The 14641-nt window shown below is 45.6% G+C and overlaps 1 protein-coding gene across 1 annotated transcript in view; it reads left to right on the forward strand.

Annotated features, from left to right (window-relative positions):
- The window catches only part of CCDC38 (coiled-coil domain containing 38), an 81643-nt gene that overhangs the window by 23703 nt on the left and 43299 nt on the right, over nucleotides 1–14641 (forward strand). Inside the window, exon 6 of the mRNA XM_073651673.1 lies at nucleotides 2383–2446. Within this exon, the coding sequence (XP_073507774.1) occupies nucleotides 2383–2446 (64 nt within the window). The remainder of the gene's footprint in view (nucleotides 1–2382; nucleotides 2447–14641) is intronic.

Genomic DNA, 14641 nt, shown 5'->3' on the forward strand with positions numbered 1-14641 from the left:
ATGTGAGGATTTAGAAGTCTGCAGTCACATAGAGTGACTGCAGACTTGTAGCTTAAGTTCGGACGAACCATTTAAACATTACTCACAGTGTTTTCTGGGATATTTCTAGATTCCATCTGTTCTTAAAAAAATGTTTATTCCTGTAATATGTGAATCATGTTAAGGTGTAGTTCAGTTGGCTTGCAAATTCATCAATATTCAGTGTCAATTCCTCCTTCCTGTTCCCAGCACTGTGATTGAAAGCTTGGATCTTCTTGAATTCAGAAAACATACCATATTCTATCATAGATATAATGTACACATATGTAGTTATCCTTGGTGAGCATGGTTCTTGCAGCAGATGGTGTAAGAAAATGTTCACATACTAAAACCCCAATTCATCAAAGCTTTGTGACGGAGTCAGTGGTATGATTTATGAGGGGAGGTATGTGTCACACAGGTTGCTAGCCTGTGTGAACAACTGTGTCAAAAAATTGTGAAACAATTTAAGAAAAATGTTCCTCAATGTAAAATTGCAAAGACTTTGAATAACCCACCATCTACATCAAATAATATCAAAAGATTCAGAGATTCTGTAGAAATGTACACTCACAAGGGACAAGGCTGACAATCAATATTGAATGCTTGTGATCTATGGGTCCTCAGGTGGCATTCCATTAAAACCAAGCATGAATAAGTCGTGTACATCACTGCATGGGCTCAGGAATATTTCCAGAAATCACTCTCAGTGAACACAGTTTGCCGTGAAATCCACAAATACAAGTTCAATGGAATATGTTACCAGTTTTTTTCCACCTAATCTGAGAGCAGCATAATGTAAAGACATTTACATCTCTATCATGCAAAGAAGAAGTCATATATCAACATAATCCAGAAATGCTGCTCTGTCTTGAAAATTGTTCTGTGGTCAGATGAATCAAAACTTTAAATTCTTTATGATAACCATGGATGCTTTGTCCCACAGACTCAAGACAATAGACATCTCTGATGGTATGGGGTTGCATTAGTGCCTATTTCATGGGCAGCTTATACTTCTTGAAAGGCACTATCAATGCTGAGCATTATATAGAAGTTTTAGAGCAACATATGATACCATCCATACAACATCTATTTCAGGGAAGACCTTTCATATTTCAGCAAGATAATGCTAAATCACATACTACATCCATCACAACAGCATGGCTTCACAGAAGAAGAATTTAGGTGAGAACCCGCAGTCCAGATCTTTCCCCAATAGAAAACATTTGGCGCATTATGAAGTGAAAAACCTGGCAAAGACTCAGGATGGCTGAACATCTTAAATCCTACATCAGACAAGAATGAGACAACATTCCTCTCCCAAAACTCCACCAATTGGTCTCTTAATTTCCCAGATGTTTTTAGACGGTTACAAAAAGAAGAGAGGATGTTACACAATGGTAGACATGGCCCTGTCCCAACTTTGTAGAGATGTTTTACTGACATCAATTTGTAAATTAAACTTAAAAATATCTAACATTCAGCTTCTGATCTGATCCCAACATTTTTGGAAGTGATGTTGTAAATTACTTGTTACCAGACCATGTGTTTCTTCTCTATCAAATGTCAGTAAACAGTAAGTTATCTATTTGACAGCCACTCTGACTGTTGGTTTAGGGCTACATTATGGCCACACCTATGTGTCACAAAACTTTTAGGTCACGTGCACACATTCAGTATTTGGTCAGCATTTCACATCAGTATCTGTAAGCCAAAATCTGGAGTGGGTGATAAATACAAAAGTGGTGACGTGTTTCTATTATACTTTTCCTCTGATTGTTCCTCACCTGGTTTTGGCTTACAAATACTGAGAGAAAATACTGACCAAATACTGAATGTGTGCACGTGGTCTAAATGTTGCTGGTGAACCAACACCTTGAAGGCCACGTTCAAACGTTGAGTATTTGGTCAGTATTTTACCTCAGGATTTGAAAGACAAAGTCAGGAGTGGAACAATCAGAGGAAAAGTATAATAGAAACACGTCATCACTTTTGCATTGTTCACCCATTTCTGGTTTTGGCTTAAAAATACTGAGGTAAAAACCTCACCAAATACTCAAGGTGTGGCCTAATAGAACCACTTCTGCATTTTCACCCACTCCTGGTTTTGGCTTACAAATGCAAATGTAAAATACTGACTAAATACTGAACATGTGAATGTGACCTAAAACGTGGTGATAAGACAGCATGTGGAAGGCTCTATGCGCTCGCCCTGAAGGCAGACTGAAATTTTTGTTTTAAATCTATGCCTACACAGGGGCTTTGGAGCACTGTATCAGAAAAACCTAGCTCAGGCAACTCTGAAAAAATATTAGGAAGTTAATTAGCACAGAAATTAAAACTCTCATTGCAATCTGCTTCTAGAAGTCCCAGTGAAGCTTCTACCGATGAACGGGAAACACAAACTGGGGATTCAGACTGTGAAGAGGTAAGCTTTTATTGTCACTGAGTTCATGATTACATTAATCATCATTTAATATTTTAGATTATTTGAAATGCTTTTTCTCACAGTGACGATACAGAACGAAACATTACCTACTTTATACCTTGGGACCTCACTTGTGTCCTATACAGGTATTAGCTAAAAAGACAGGTGCAAGGTTGATGGTTCGGTAGTCAGATGACCGACCGGACGATCAATTTGTTTCTGCCGTTATCCACCCATCTGACTACCGGACCATCAACCTTGCACGTGTCTTTTAGCTGTGACATACTATGTATCACCCTGCCTGTTAGTATGATGCCCCTATATAATATAATGCCCAGACTGCCCCCAACACAGTAGGATGCCCTGAAAGCACCCCCACACAGTATGATGTCCCACACAATACAATGCACCCATAGCCACCGGGCATAGTATGATGTTCCCACATTTCCCTCACACAATATGATGCTCCCAAAGTCCCCCACACAGTTGGATAACCCAACAGCCACCAAATACAATATGATACCCTCAAAAAAGAAATATACTATTACATCCGTCCGGTGTAGAAAACGCAGTCTTCTCCTTGGCTCCTTTCCTCTTTACCTGACTACTGAGTCGGTCTCTGCTGTCCAGTCATGTGACTTAAGCATGTCACTTGACTTGAGGTTTTTGCAGGACATTCAGTCTCTACACAGACGGAACTTTGAAATATGCATTTGATAGTTTCTTGCTCCATCATTAATTTCAACTGTATATGTGTCTTGAGGACAAAGGTACAGTTGAAGTTAGGTCATACCACCGGCCACCCAGGACAGTAGGACCGGTCCTCACAGTCAGGACTTTCCAGATGGATCTGTTTGAGGAGGTATGTATTAAGTAGACAAGTTGGAGAACGTTATATATGTACAGTCATAGACGAAAGTGTTGGCACCCTTGAAATTGTTCCTGAAAATGGAGTTTTTCTTCCAGAAAATTCTTGCAATTAGACATGATTTATTATACACATGTTTATTTCCTTTGTGTGTTTTGGAGCAACGCAAAAAAAACTGAGAAAAAAAGGCAATTTTCTGTGCGGTTGTGTGGTCATGTGACTGTATGTACGCAATTTTCATACTTGTAGTCACGTGCCAACTAGACATGTTTGGCTTTCCTAATAAAGGAGAATTGAGTGGATCCATATGAGTCAAGTAAGCACATAACCGCAAATATACAAATCGCCTACATGCTGTCATGTGACCGCCCACCCCCATAGAGAATAAAGGGGGAAATTTGACAGTTTGTGCATCGCACACTGTCACAATTTGGCAGTCACATAAAGACATAAAGGGACTGCAGGCTTTTCATTTCAGCCTGGACACCTATAAAGAAGTTGTTCACAACTTTTTATTACCCCCCAATGTATTCCTCCGGGGCCCCTGAGGGATTTTGTAATTACCTTGTATTGCCGTTACTGCCTGTGAACGGCGGTACTGCTGGTCGCTCACAGGCATCACGTGACCCACCACTGATGTCACGTCAAGTGAGGCGTACTATCAGTGACGCGGTCACCGCAGTGGATGCTGGGTTGTGGGCAAAGTTACCCCCCGTGTCACACCCAGGGTAACCCCACCCACACCCCAGCATCCACCGGTGGAACGCAGAAGAGAGACCCCCGGCTGCATCAGGAATCATGACGTGACGTCAGAGCCGGCTTCAGCCAGGGGCTCACGTGATGCCTGTGAGCGGCCAGTGATAGCGCCGTTCACAGGCAGTATCTGCAACGGAAGGTATTTACAAAAACCACTTAGGGGCCCGGGGGAATACATTGGGAGGTAATAAAATGTAGTGAACAACCCCTTTAAGTCTGAAAAGAAATATAGTATTACAGCAATATGGATTTCCCATCTAAATCAATAGTAAGCTTACAATGAGTTGCTTTTGCAACAAGGTTTTGAAAACCATGTCGTGGGAAAAAAAGTTGTGACTTGTCCCTTATTTGAGGCAAGCTCCTCATGGAATCCGTACAAAACGTGACATTAGAGTCAAAAAGGCTGCAAAAAGGCGTAGAAAAAAAAAACACATCAAAAACTGCATCAGAATTTACATTCTCATAAAAAACGCATGAATTTCTTAAAATATTTCTTTTAAAAGCCAATTGTTTTTTTCCACTTCAAAATAACTCTGTGTGAACATATTGTAGGGATTGTACTCACTCAGGTACGATGTGAGGCAAACAGGATGCATGTTCCTTTAAATGTCCAGAATGGTTTATTGGCTTTCATAAACTGGTCAGAAAGTAAAATGCAAACAAACAGCCTTTGGTGCAAGCAAAATCAAAGAAAACAGTCCTTTAAGCAAAGTCTCTGGTAAACCGGACCTGTGGTCACACAAGTTGGTAGGTGTACAGCCCACAGCTCAGTCTGGAGACAACACACAGGAGGCCTTCTCCCTCCAAACACAGACCATGTGTCAAAGAACAGCCACCATTATATAGGCTGTTAACCACACCCAGAGGTGAGGTACAGTATAGACCAAAAGTTTGGACACACCTTCTCATTTAAAGATTTTTCTGTATTTTCATGACTATGAAAATTGTACATTCACACTGAAGGCATCAAAACTATGAATTAACACATGTGGAATTATATACTTAACAAAAAAGTGTGAAACAACTGAAAATATGTCTTATATTCTAGGTTCTTCAAAGTAGCCACCTTTTGCTTTGATGACTGCTTTGCACACTCTTGGCATTCTCTTGAGTGTGGTCACCGGAAATCATTTTCACTTCACAGGTGTGCCCTGTCAGGTTTAATAAGTGGGATTTCTTGCCTTATAAATGGGGTTAGGACCATCAGTTGTGTTGTGCAGAAGTCTGGTGGATACACAGCTGATAGTCCTACGGAGTAGACTGTTAGAATTTGCATTATGGCAAGAAAAAGCAGCTAAGTAAAGAAAAACGAGTGGCCATCATTACTTTAAGAAATGAAGGTCAGTCAGTCCGAAAAATTGGGCAAACTTTGAAAGTGTCCCCAAGTGCAGTTGCAAAAACCATCAAGTGCTACAAAGAAACTGGCTCACCTGAGGACCGCCCCAGGAAAGGAAGACCAAGAGTCACCTCTACTTCTGAGGATAAGTTTATCCGAGTCACCAGCCTCAGAAATCGAGGGTTAACAGCAGCTCAGATTAGAGACCAGGTCAATGACACAAAGAGTTCTAGCAGCAGACACATCTCTTCAACAACTGTTAAGAGGAGACTTTGTGCAGCATGCCTTCATGGTAAAATAGCTGCTAGGAAACCACTGCTAAGGACAGGCAACAAGCAGAAGAGACTTGTTTGGGCTAAAGAACACAAGGAATGGACATTAGACCAGTGGAAATCTGTGCTTTGGTCTGATGAGTCCAAATTTGAGATCTTTGGTTCCAACCACCGGTGTCTTTGTGCAGCGCAGAAAAGGTGAACGGATGGACTCAACATGCCTGGTTCCCACCGTGAAGCATGGAGGAGGAGGTGTGATGGTGTGGGGGTGCTTTGCTGGTGAAACTGTTAGGGATTTATTCAAAATTGAAGGCATACTGAACCAGCATGGCTACCACAGCATCTTGCAGCAGCATGCTATTCCATCCGGTTTGCGTTTAGTTGGACCATCATTTATTTTTCAACAGGACAATGACCCCAAACATACCTCCAGGCTGTGTAAAGGCTATTTGACCAAGAAGGAGAGTGATGGGGTGCTACGCCAGATGACCTGGCTTCCACAGTCACCAGACCTGAACCCAATCAAGATGGTTTGGGGTGAGCTGGACCACAGAGTGAAGGCAAAAGGGTCAACAAGTGCTAAGCATCTCTGGGAACTCCCTCAAGATTGTTGGAAGACCATTTCCGGTGACTACCTCTTGAAGCTCATCAAGAGAATGCCAAGAGTGTGCAAAGCAGTCATCAAAGCAAAAGATGGCTACTTTGAAGAACCTAGAATATAAGACATATTTTCAGTTGTTTCACACTTTTTTGTTAAGTATATAATTCCACATGTGTTAATTCATAGTTTTGATGCCTTCAGTGTGAATGTACAATTTTCATAGTCATGAAAATACAGAAAAATCTTTAAATGAGAAGGTGTGTCCAAACTTTTGGTCTGTACTGTATGTGGGTAGCTAGACCCGCCCAACTCTTCACAGCTACCCATAACCCGGTCCCAGATGCACTAATTAGTCCTCTTAGTGCATGCGTGCACTAGAGAACATACTCCGGGTTACATCAAAGAGACCAGCCATCTCTGTGATACATACCTCTCATCGACTACACAACCATTAGCCACCTTACAAACCTCCCCCCTCTGCCTAAAGCCGTGGGGCTTGGCACTTTCTACTACCAGACAGGGGATTCTCGAGAGGGCATTGGCATTACCATGTAGCTTCCCTACTCTATGTTCTACATGGAAGTTGAAATCCTGTAGGGCTAAATCCAAGCGGGTTACCCTGGCATTTTTCCCCTTTGTTTCCCTCATCTTTCTGAGTGGGGCATGGTCGGATACCAATCTAAATGTTCTACCAGCGTTCTACCACTGCCCACTTTATGGCCAGGCACTCCTTCTCTATGACGGAATAATTCTTCTTGCTATAGGACAGCTTCCTACTCAGATAGAGAACAGGGTGCTCCTCCCCGTGTATCTCCTGGGAAAGGACTGCTCCCAAACTAACATCTCAGACGTCTGTTTGGAGTATAAACTCTTTCTTAAAGTCGGGGGCCACCAGGAACGGTTGCTTACACAGCGCCACCTTCATTTCTTGAAAGGCCGACTCTACCTCTGCAGTCCACTTGGCCATAGCCGATTTCGTCCCCTTAAGGAACCTCCAGTAGTATCCCACGACCCCCAGGAAGGCTCCAACCTGTTTCTTTGACAGAGGTCTCTGCCAGGATTTGATTGCCTCCACTTAACTGATTTGGGGTTTGATCTCGCCTCTCCCCACTACATAACCCAGGTATTTGGCTTCTTCTTTTCCCATGGCACATTTATTCAGGTTAATTGAAAACCCTGCCTACCTTAGAGCATCAAACACTGTCAGGACCTTTTCCAGATGACTCTCCCAGTCTGGGCTGAACATAATAATATTGTCAAGGTATGCTGCGGCGTATTGCTTATAGGGTGAAAGGACTCGATCCATAGCTCTCTGGAAGGTTACAGGGGCCCCCTGCAGTCCAAACGGCATCCGGACATACTGGAAGCATCCGTCCGGTGCAGAAAATGCAGTCTTCTCCTTGGCTCCCTGTGCCATAGGGATCTGCCAATATCCCTTTGTTAAAGCCAAGGTGGTTATGTACCTTGCTGGCCCAAGTCTCTCAATCAGTTCATCGACACGTGGCATCGGATATGCATCGAATTTGGACACTTCATTCAATTTATGATAGTCATTGCAGAATCTCCACTTGCCATCGGGTTTTGGGACCAGGACAACCGGGCTCGACCAACCGCTCTTGGACTCTTCAATGACACAGAGTTTCAGCATACGAGCAACCTCTTTAGAGATCAACTCTAGTGGGGCCTCAGGTATCAGATAGGGCTTCAAGTTCACTCGCACTTGTGCAGCCCGGTAATTTTGTAATTCTGAGAACAGCTCCCTGTTCTTCTGCAGCAACTCCCAACACTGCTGTTTTTGCTCCTTCGTTAGCGTCTCCGCTATTGCGACCCCTCCAACCTCACCTTCTGGTTTGACCAGCAAGCATGGTGCTTCCACCACATCTCTGTGTTGCCACTGCTTGATGAGGTTGACGTGATACATCTGGTATGGCTTACGTCGTCCCTGTTGGTGTGACGCGCCCCCTGGGCCGTGGAGTACTCGGCAGCCGGGCCCCTGGTTGCTTGGGGGATATCACGGTGGCTGGCCTGGTCCATGACCCAGGGCGGTCAGTAAAAAGGGGGAATATTTATAGGGGATTATAAGTGTTTGTGACGCCACCTGTGGACCGCGGCTAAAGGGAGCCGGCGCTGCGGAGCAGTCCTCTGGAGCTGGTGTTACGGCAGCAGGGGTGGTGTGGCTCTCCACAGGTAGAGCAAGCTCCTGGGCCGTGTAGGTAGATGGTGGTTGCGCTGGGCGTCGTAGTGCAGGGGGAGAGATGGCGCAGATCAAAGAATGGACTGAGGCAGCACAGTGCAGTCATCCGAGTCTTTATTCACAGTTATTATGACGGTTCCACGGGTGCACCGTACGGGTGCTAGCCTCCCACGTCGCGCTGCGTTCACCAGGCAAGGCCTCAGTTCTTCTTCAGGCAGGTTAGGCGTACCTGACAGAACCCAACTTTCTCGTGTTCCTAGCTAGACCGTCTTCACGCTGGGTCTTTCTCCCTCCTGCCCTGCGCTTCCCCACTCTGAATCCTGCTCGGGTGCTCTGAAGTCCCTCCTGTACGTCGGAGTTCACAGACCTGCTTGACCCTCATGGGGATTAGAACGAGGCTTCGGCAACTGACTATATAAGCCAGGAGCCTCTGATTTTTCCAGTCGAGACTTGAAGTACACGACTGGGCCAGGGGCCGGTCCCCTTCTTGCGGCCTACGATCCCTCTGTCTTCTGACAGATTCGGGGCGTACGGGTGCCGTCCCGCACTCGCCGCACCCCCTAGGATCCCTTCAACAGAACGGAGCCTACTCCCTGCTCCCCTTCTGGGCCTCTAACACTAGGCCCTAGTGTGGAGCAGAGCTCTTACTGAGACTCTGCTCCCGGACTGTTCTTCTGAACTGTCCTGAACTCTGATCTGCCACCCTAAGATGGCTTCCCTATATATACTTCTACCAAAGTGCTCCCCCTAACTACTTCCTCCACAAACACCCACTACTGGTTCCCCCTACCTCTGGGTTCCCCCCACTCCAGCCAGGGTCAGGGCTCAGCAGAAACATACATTGCGTCTTGCACATCAAGTTGGCCTGGAGCAGTGTAGTGTTGGATGCAGGTGTTGGGGTTCCGGGCAGCACTCCCTCCTTACCTGAGAGAAGGAGATACCACACCTCTGGGTGAGGTGCAGTACCTCTGTGGCGACTGAACCCTCAGGGGCGCCACAGGAGAACCTTATAATTCACTTTGACAACCTTTTCCACCACCTCATACAGTCCTTGCCACTTGGCCAAGAACTTGCTTTCCACGGTAGGTATCAGAATGAAGACTCTGTCACCAGGACTGAATTGACGCATTCTGGATGAGAGGTTTTAGACCCTGGCATGCGCTTCTTGTGCCTGGAGGAGATGTTCTTTGACGATGGGCATCACCTTCGCAATCCTCTCCTGCATCAGAGCGACGTGCTCGATGGCGCTCCTGTGGGGCGTGACTGCGGCTTCTCTGGTTTCCTTTGCAATATCCAGGAGACCTAGGGGATGTCGGCCATACAGTAGTTCAAATGGCGAGAACTGCGTAGAAGCCTGTGGAACTTCTCTGATGGAGAACAACAGATACGGGAGGAGACAGTCCCAGTCTCTACCGTTTTTTTCTATGGCCTTCCTCAGCATACTCTTTAGCGTTTTATTAAATCTTTCCACCAGGCCATCTGTCTGAGGATGGTACACTGAATTCCTCAGTTGGGAGATTTGCAAGACCTGGCATAACTCCCTCATCACCTTACTCATAAAAGGTGTTCCCTGGTCGGTCAGAATCTCCCTTGGTAAATCTGTCCGGGAAAAAACGTGTACCAATTCGCGGGCTATACTCTTTGCGGAGGAGTTTCTCAGGGAAATTGCTTCCGGATAACGTGTGGCATAGTCCAGGATGACTAAGATATATTGATGCCCACAAGCAGATTTAACCAGGGGACCGACCAAGTCCATGACAATTCTCTCGAACGGCACTTTAATAATGGGCAATGGCATGAGGGGACTTCGAAAGTGAGAGGTGGGGGCAGTTAACTGGCACATAGGGCAGGACCTGCAATACTTTAATATTTCCCAGTGACACCAGGGCCAGTATAACCTCTGCATAATCTGTTCCTGTGTTTTTTTCACCCCTAGGTGTGCGAATGGGCTATGTCCAACACCTTCTGTCTATAGGAACCTAGCACTATTAACTGTTCCCTCACTTTCGTGACCCGGTACAACAATTCCCCACTTATCATAAAATAGGGAAACCTGGTGTTAGCCCCGGGCTCCTGTGCCACCCCATTTATGACCGTGACATTATTGAAGGCTTCCTTCAGAGTTAGGTCCCTATGTTGGGCAGACCCAAAATTCTTGCTCGTCACCCCTAACTCAGGAATGTCAAACTCAGGGGATACTACCTCCTCATCTCCCACAAGGACACAAAAGGGAGACCAGTCTGACTCTGGGTGTGGTGATACCTCTTCAAGGTTACCTGGTTTCTTCACCGCACCAGCGAACCCTGAACCCTTCCCCCACAGATCCCAAAATAAACAAAAGTCCCGGCCTATAATGATAGGGTGCAACAAGTCTCGAACGACGCCAACCTCGTGGAACTCAGTACCGTGGGCCGTTTCAATGTCCACTATAGCCATAGGATAGTTCTTAGCATCACCATGAATGCACAGTACGCCGACCTTTTTCCCCAGTATCAGTTGGAGAGGAAGAGTGGCCCTCACAAGGGTCACCAGACTCCCAGAGTCTAGCAGCGCTGTTACCTGCCACCTGTTCACTTTCACGGGACACGCTTGTGGCCCCTCGCTGGGTGGACAGTTCACACTACAGGACGGATACACGTAATATGAATAGCAGCATCCCACATACTGCAGGCCATCTGCTAGGGGTTCAGGGGATAATGGGCGGCTATATGGCCTGGGCCGAAGCACCTCCAGCAGATTACATCACCAGTAGGGACCTTGGGCACCACCTCCCCCACCCCTTTGGACCTTGGACACCCCACCCCTTTTGGACCTCCGCCCCCTGTTGGGACCCCCAGTATGGAGTGGGCTGCCTTCCCAAGAAACCCTCAACCCCCTGGTATCTCTCGACCAGTCCGACCAGTTCATCGGCGTTCCGGGGATCACCCTGGGCAACCCAAGTCTGCATTGGGTGCACAAACCTATCCATTACCACTCACTCCACCATCTGCATCATAGTGGACTCCGGCTGCAGCCACTTCTGGACCAGGTGCAACAGGTCAAACATTTGGGAGCAAGGGGGTTTATCCCGGTAAGACGCCCAGCGGTGGACCTGCTGTGCCCTGACAGTCATTGTCACCTCCAAGAGAGCCGGAATCTCGGTCTTCTGCTTGCCATACTCCTTAGCATCCTGCAAAGCTAAGTCATAGTATGCTTTCTGGGGCTCTGCCGTCAAGTAATTTGTTAGGAAGTTATAAGGGTTAAAAGTTGACCAGCGATTTCTCATTTTTACAACAAAGTTCACAAAACCATTTTTTTAGGGACCATATCACATTTGAAGTGACTTTGAGGCGTCTATATGACAGAAAATACCCAAAAGTGACACCATTCCAAAAACTGCACCCATCAAGGTGCTCAAAACCACATTCAAGAAGTTTATTAACCCTTCAGGTGATTCACGGGAACTGACGCAATGAGGAAGAAAAAATGTAACATTTAGCTTTTTTTCACAAAAAATTAAATTTAGACCGAATTTTTTTATTTTCACAAGGGTAACAAATAAAAATGGACCCCGAAATGTATTGTGCAATTTCTCCTGAGCAAGCTGATACCCAATATGTGGCGGAAAACCACTATTTGGGCGCACGGCAGGGTTCGGCAGGGAACAAGCGCCATTTGACTTCTTGAATTCAAAATTTGCTGGAATAATCAGCGAACACCATGTCGCATTTGGAGAGCCCCTGATTTCCCTAAGAAGTGGAAACCCCCCATAAGTGACCCATTTTGGAAACTAGACCCCTCAATGAACTTATCTAGATGTGTGGTGAGCACTTTGAACCCCCAGGTGCTTCACATAAGTTTATAACGTAGAGCCGTGAAAATAAAAAAAATCAGAAAAATGTTCTTTTATCCCTAATTTTTTTATTTTCACAAGGGTAACAGGAGAAAATAGACCTCTCATTTTATTGTGCAATTTCTCCTGAGTACGCCAATACCCTACATGTAATTGGGAACTACTTTTGAGGCACAGTACAAAGGTCAGAAGGGAAGGAGTACTACATTATAGTGCAGATTTTACTGTTATGGTTTGAGGGTGCCATGACCCACTGGAAGAGCCCCTGAGGTGCCAGAACAGCAGTGACCCCATTTTTCAAACAACACCTCACAATGAACTCATCTAGGGGTGCAGTGATCATACTGACACCACAGGTGTGTCACAGAATTTTATACCATTGGGCAGTGATTAAAAAATAATTACATTTTTACCGCAAAAATTTTGTTTTAAACTAGGATAATGGATAAAAATGGCATCAAAATGTGTCTCATAATTTCTGCTGAATGTAGCAATACCTCACATGTGGTTGTACAGAACTGCTTAGCCATATCGCGACACTCGGGAGGGACAGAGCGCTATTTGCTTCTTGGAGCACAGATTTTCCTAGAATAGTTTGCGGACTCCATATACAGAGCCCCTAAGTGCTAGAAGAGTAGAATCCCCCCTCACATGACCCTATTTTGGAAATTATACCCCTGCCAAACATGTGGATGCTAAATGCGGTTTGGACACACTGTGGGGCTCAGAAGAGAGGGGGGATTTGGATTTGGGAGCGCAGAATTTGCTGAATTTCTTTTGGGGGGCAAGGAGTCATTTCGCTTTTCCAGAGCCTTTGTACTACCAGTAATGTGGAAGCCCCCTATATTTCCAGTAACAGATGACAGACCTGAGTGGGGGCTTTTTATGTGAAGCTTTTATTGGGAACATTTTACATAACATTTTAGATCACATTTATCCGTATATTCTACGCTGAGCACTAACTTTGGGGTTTCCATCTAAATCTCCGAATGATGTGATTCAGATGAAACCCCGAGAGATCCATTCACTATAATGAGGCAGCAGAGTTACTCTGGACTCCGTCTGGCCTCAGTTCAGCGTTGTCCTTCTTTTCAGAGGTGCACACAACTGTGGCTGACCACGCTTTTATCTATGCCTAAAAAGATGGAAACCGCCGAATCATAGGCCAGACGGCTTCCACAGTGCCTCCATCTGCCTCATTATAGGGAATCTTCCACCGGGTGTTCTGTCTGAATCACGTATTTCAGAGATTTACACGGAAACCCCGGTGCAAAAGCGCTCAGCGCAGCGTGCAGGATAAATGTGTGCCGAGCCTTACTGCGATCTTTGGGAGGCAGAATGAGCAAAACAAAAGTAAGTGAAGAATTGGTTTTATTTATTTTTTATGCTGTTCCTCGTGCGGTATAATTGATTAGGCGACTTTATTCTTCGGGTCGGTGCGATTACAATGATACCAGATTTATATTGGGTTTTTATGATTAACAGCTGTCACACACTAAATGACGCTTTTGAGTCATGCGAGGGCTTGTTTTATGCGGGACGAGTTGACGTTTTTATTTGTACCATCTTTGGGCAAATTACATTTTCTGATCGCTTTCTATTCTGATTTTTGGGGAGGCAAAAACCAACAATTCAGGAATTTATTTTTTAACATTTTTTTTTAGATTGTTACAATTTTTTTTTAACTTTTTTTTAAACTTTTTTACTTAGTCCCACTATGGGACTTTCACTTTTTTCACTTTTTCCCCAGGTATAATGTCCTGCAATGCAGTAGCATTGCAGGACATTATACCTATAGTGAAAGCTCCTGAGACCATGCTGTGAGCATGGTGTCAGAAGCTTTCTGTAGCTTGGTGACCCAGGAGTCGTCATAACGATCCCGTGTCACCATGGCAACGGTCGGACCCCCACGATGACGTCGTGGGGGCGCCGATCTGAAGGCAGAAAGAGCTCCCGTCCCTCTGCCTGCCTCCTGAACGCTGCAATCGCGCTCGATCGCAGCATTTAGGGTGTTAACAGCCAGGGGCTGTTAGTGCAGGAGTTCAGCCACTGGCAGCGTTGACCTCTGGCACTGATCGGGCAAGAGATGCTGATATTTCAGTTTCTCCTGCGCGATCGTGCAGTGACCGGTCAGTCAGATTGACTGACCGATCACAGCCATCTGGGTGCGGGGACCGCTGGCACCGGTCCCTGCACCCCTTCCCTAGCCACTCAGCTCTCTGTGACAGCTGTCAGCAATGACTTGTCACTGCGTGTTTACACGCAGTGACAGTTCAAAGCCATGACGGGGATAACCTGTCATGGTGCACGAACTGACATCCTGCCATGACGGGTTA

This window comes from Phyllobates terribilis, unplaced genomic scaffold (genome assembly GCF_046119375.1).
Source record: "Phyllobates terribilis strain yellow unplaced genomic scaffold, ASM4611937v1 Scaffold_11__3_contigs__length_659146591, whole genome shotgun sequence".
Classification (NCBI taxonomy): Eukaryota; Metazoa; Chordata; class Amphibia; order Anura; family Dendrobatidae; genus Phyllobates; species Phyllobates terribilis.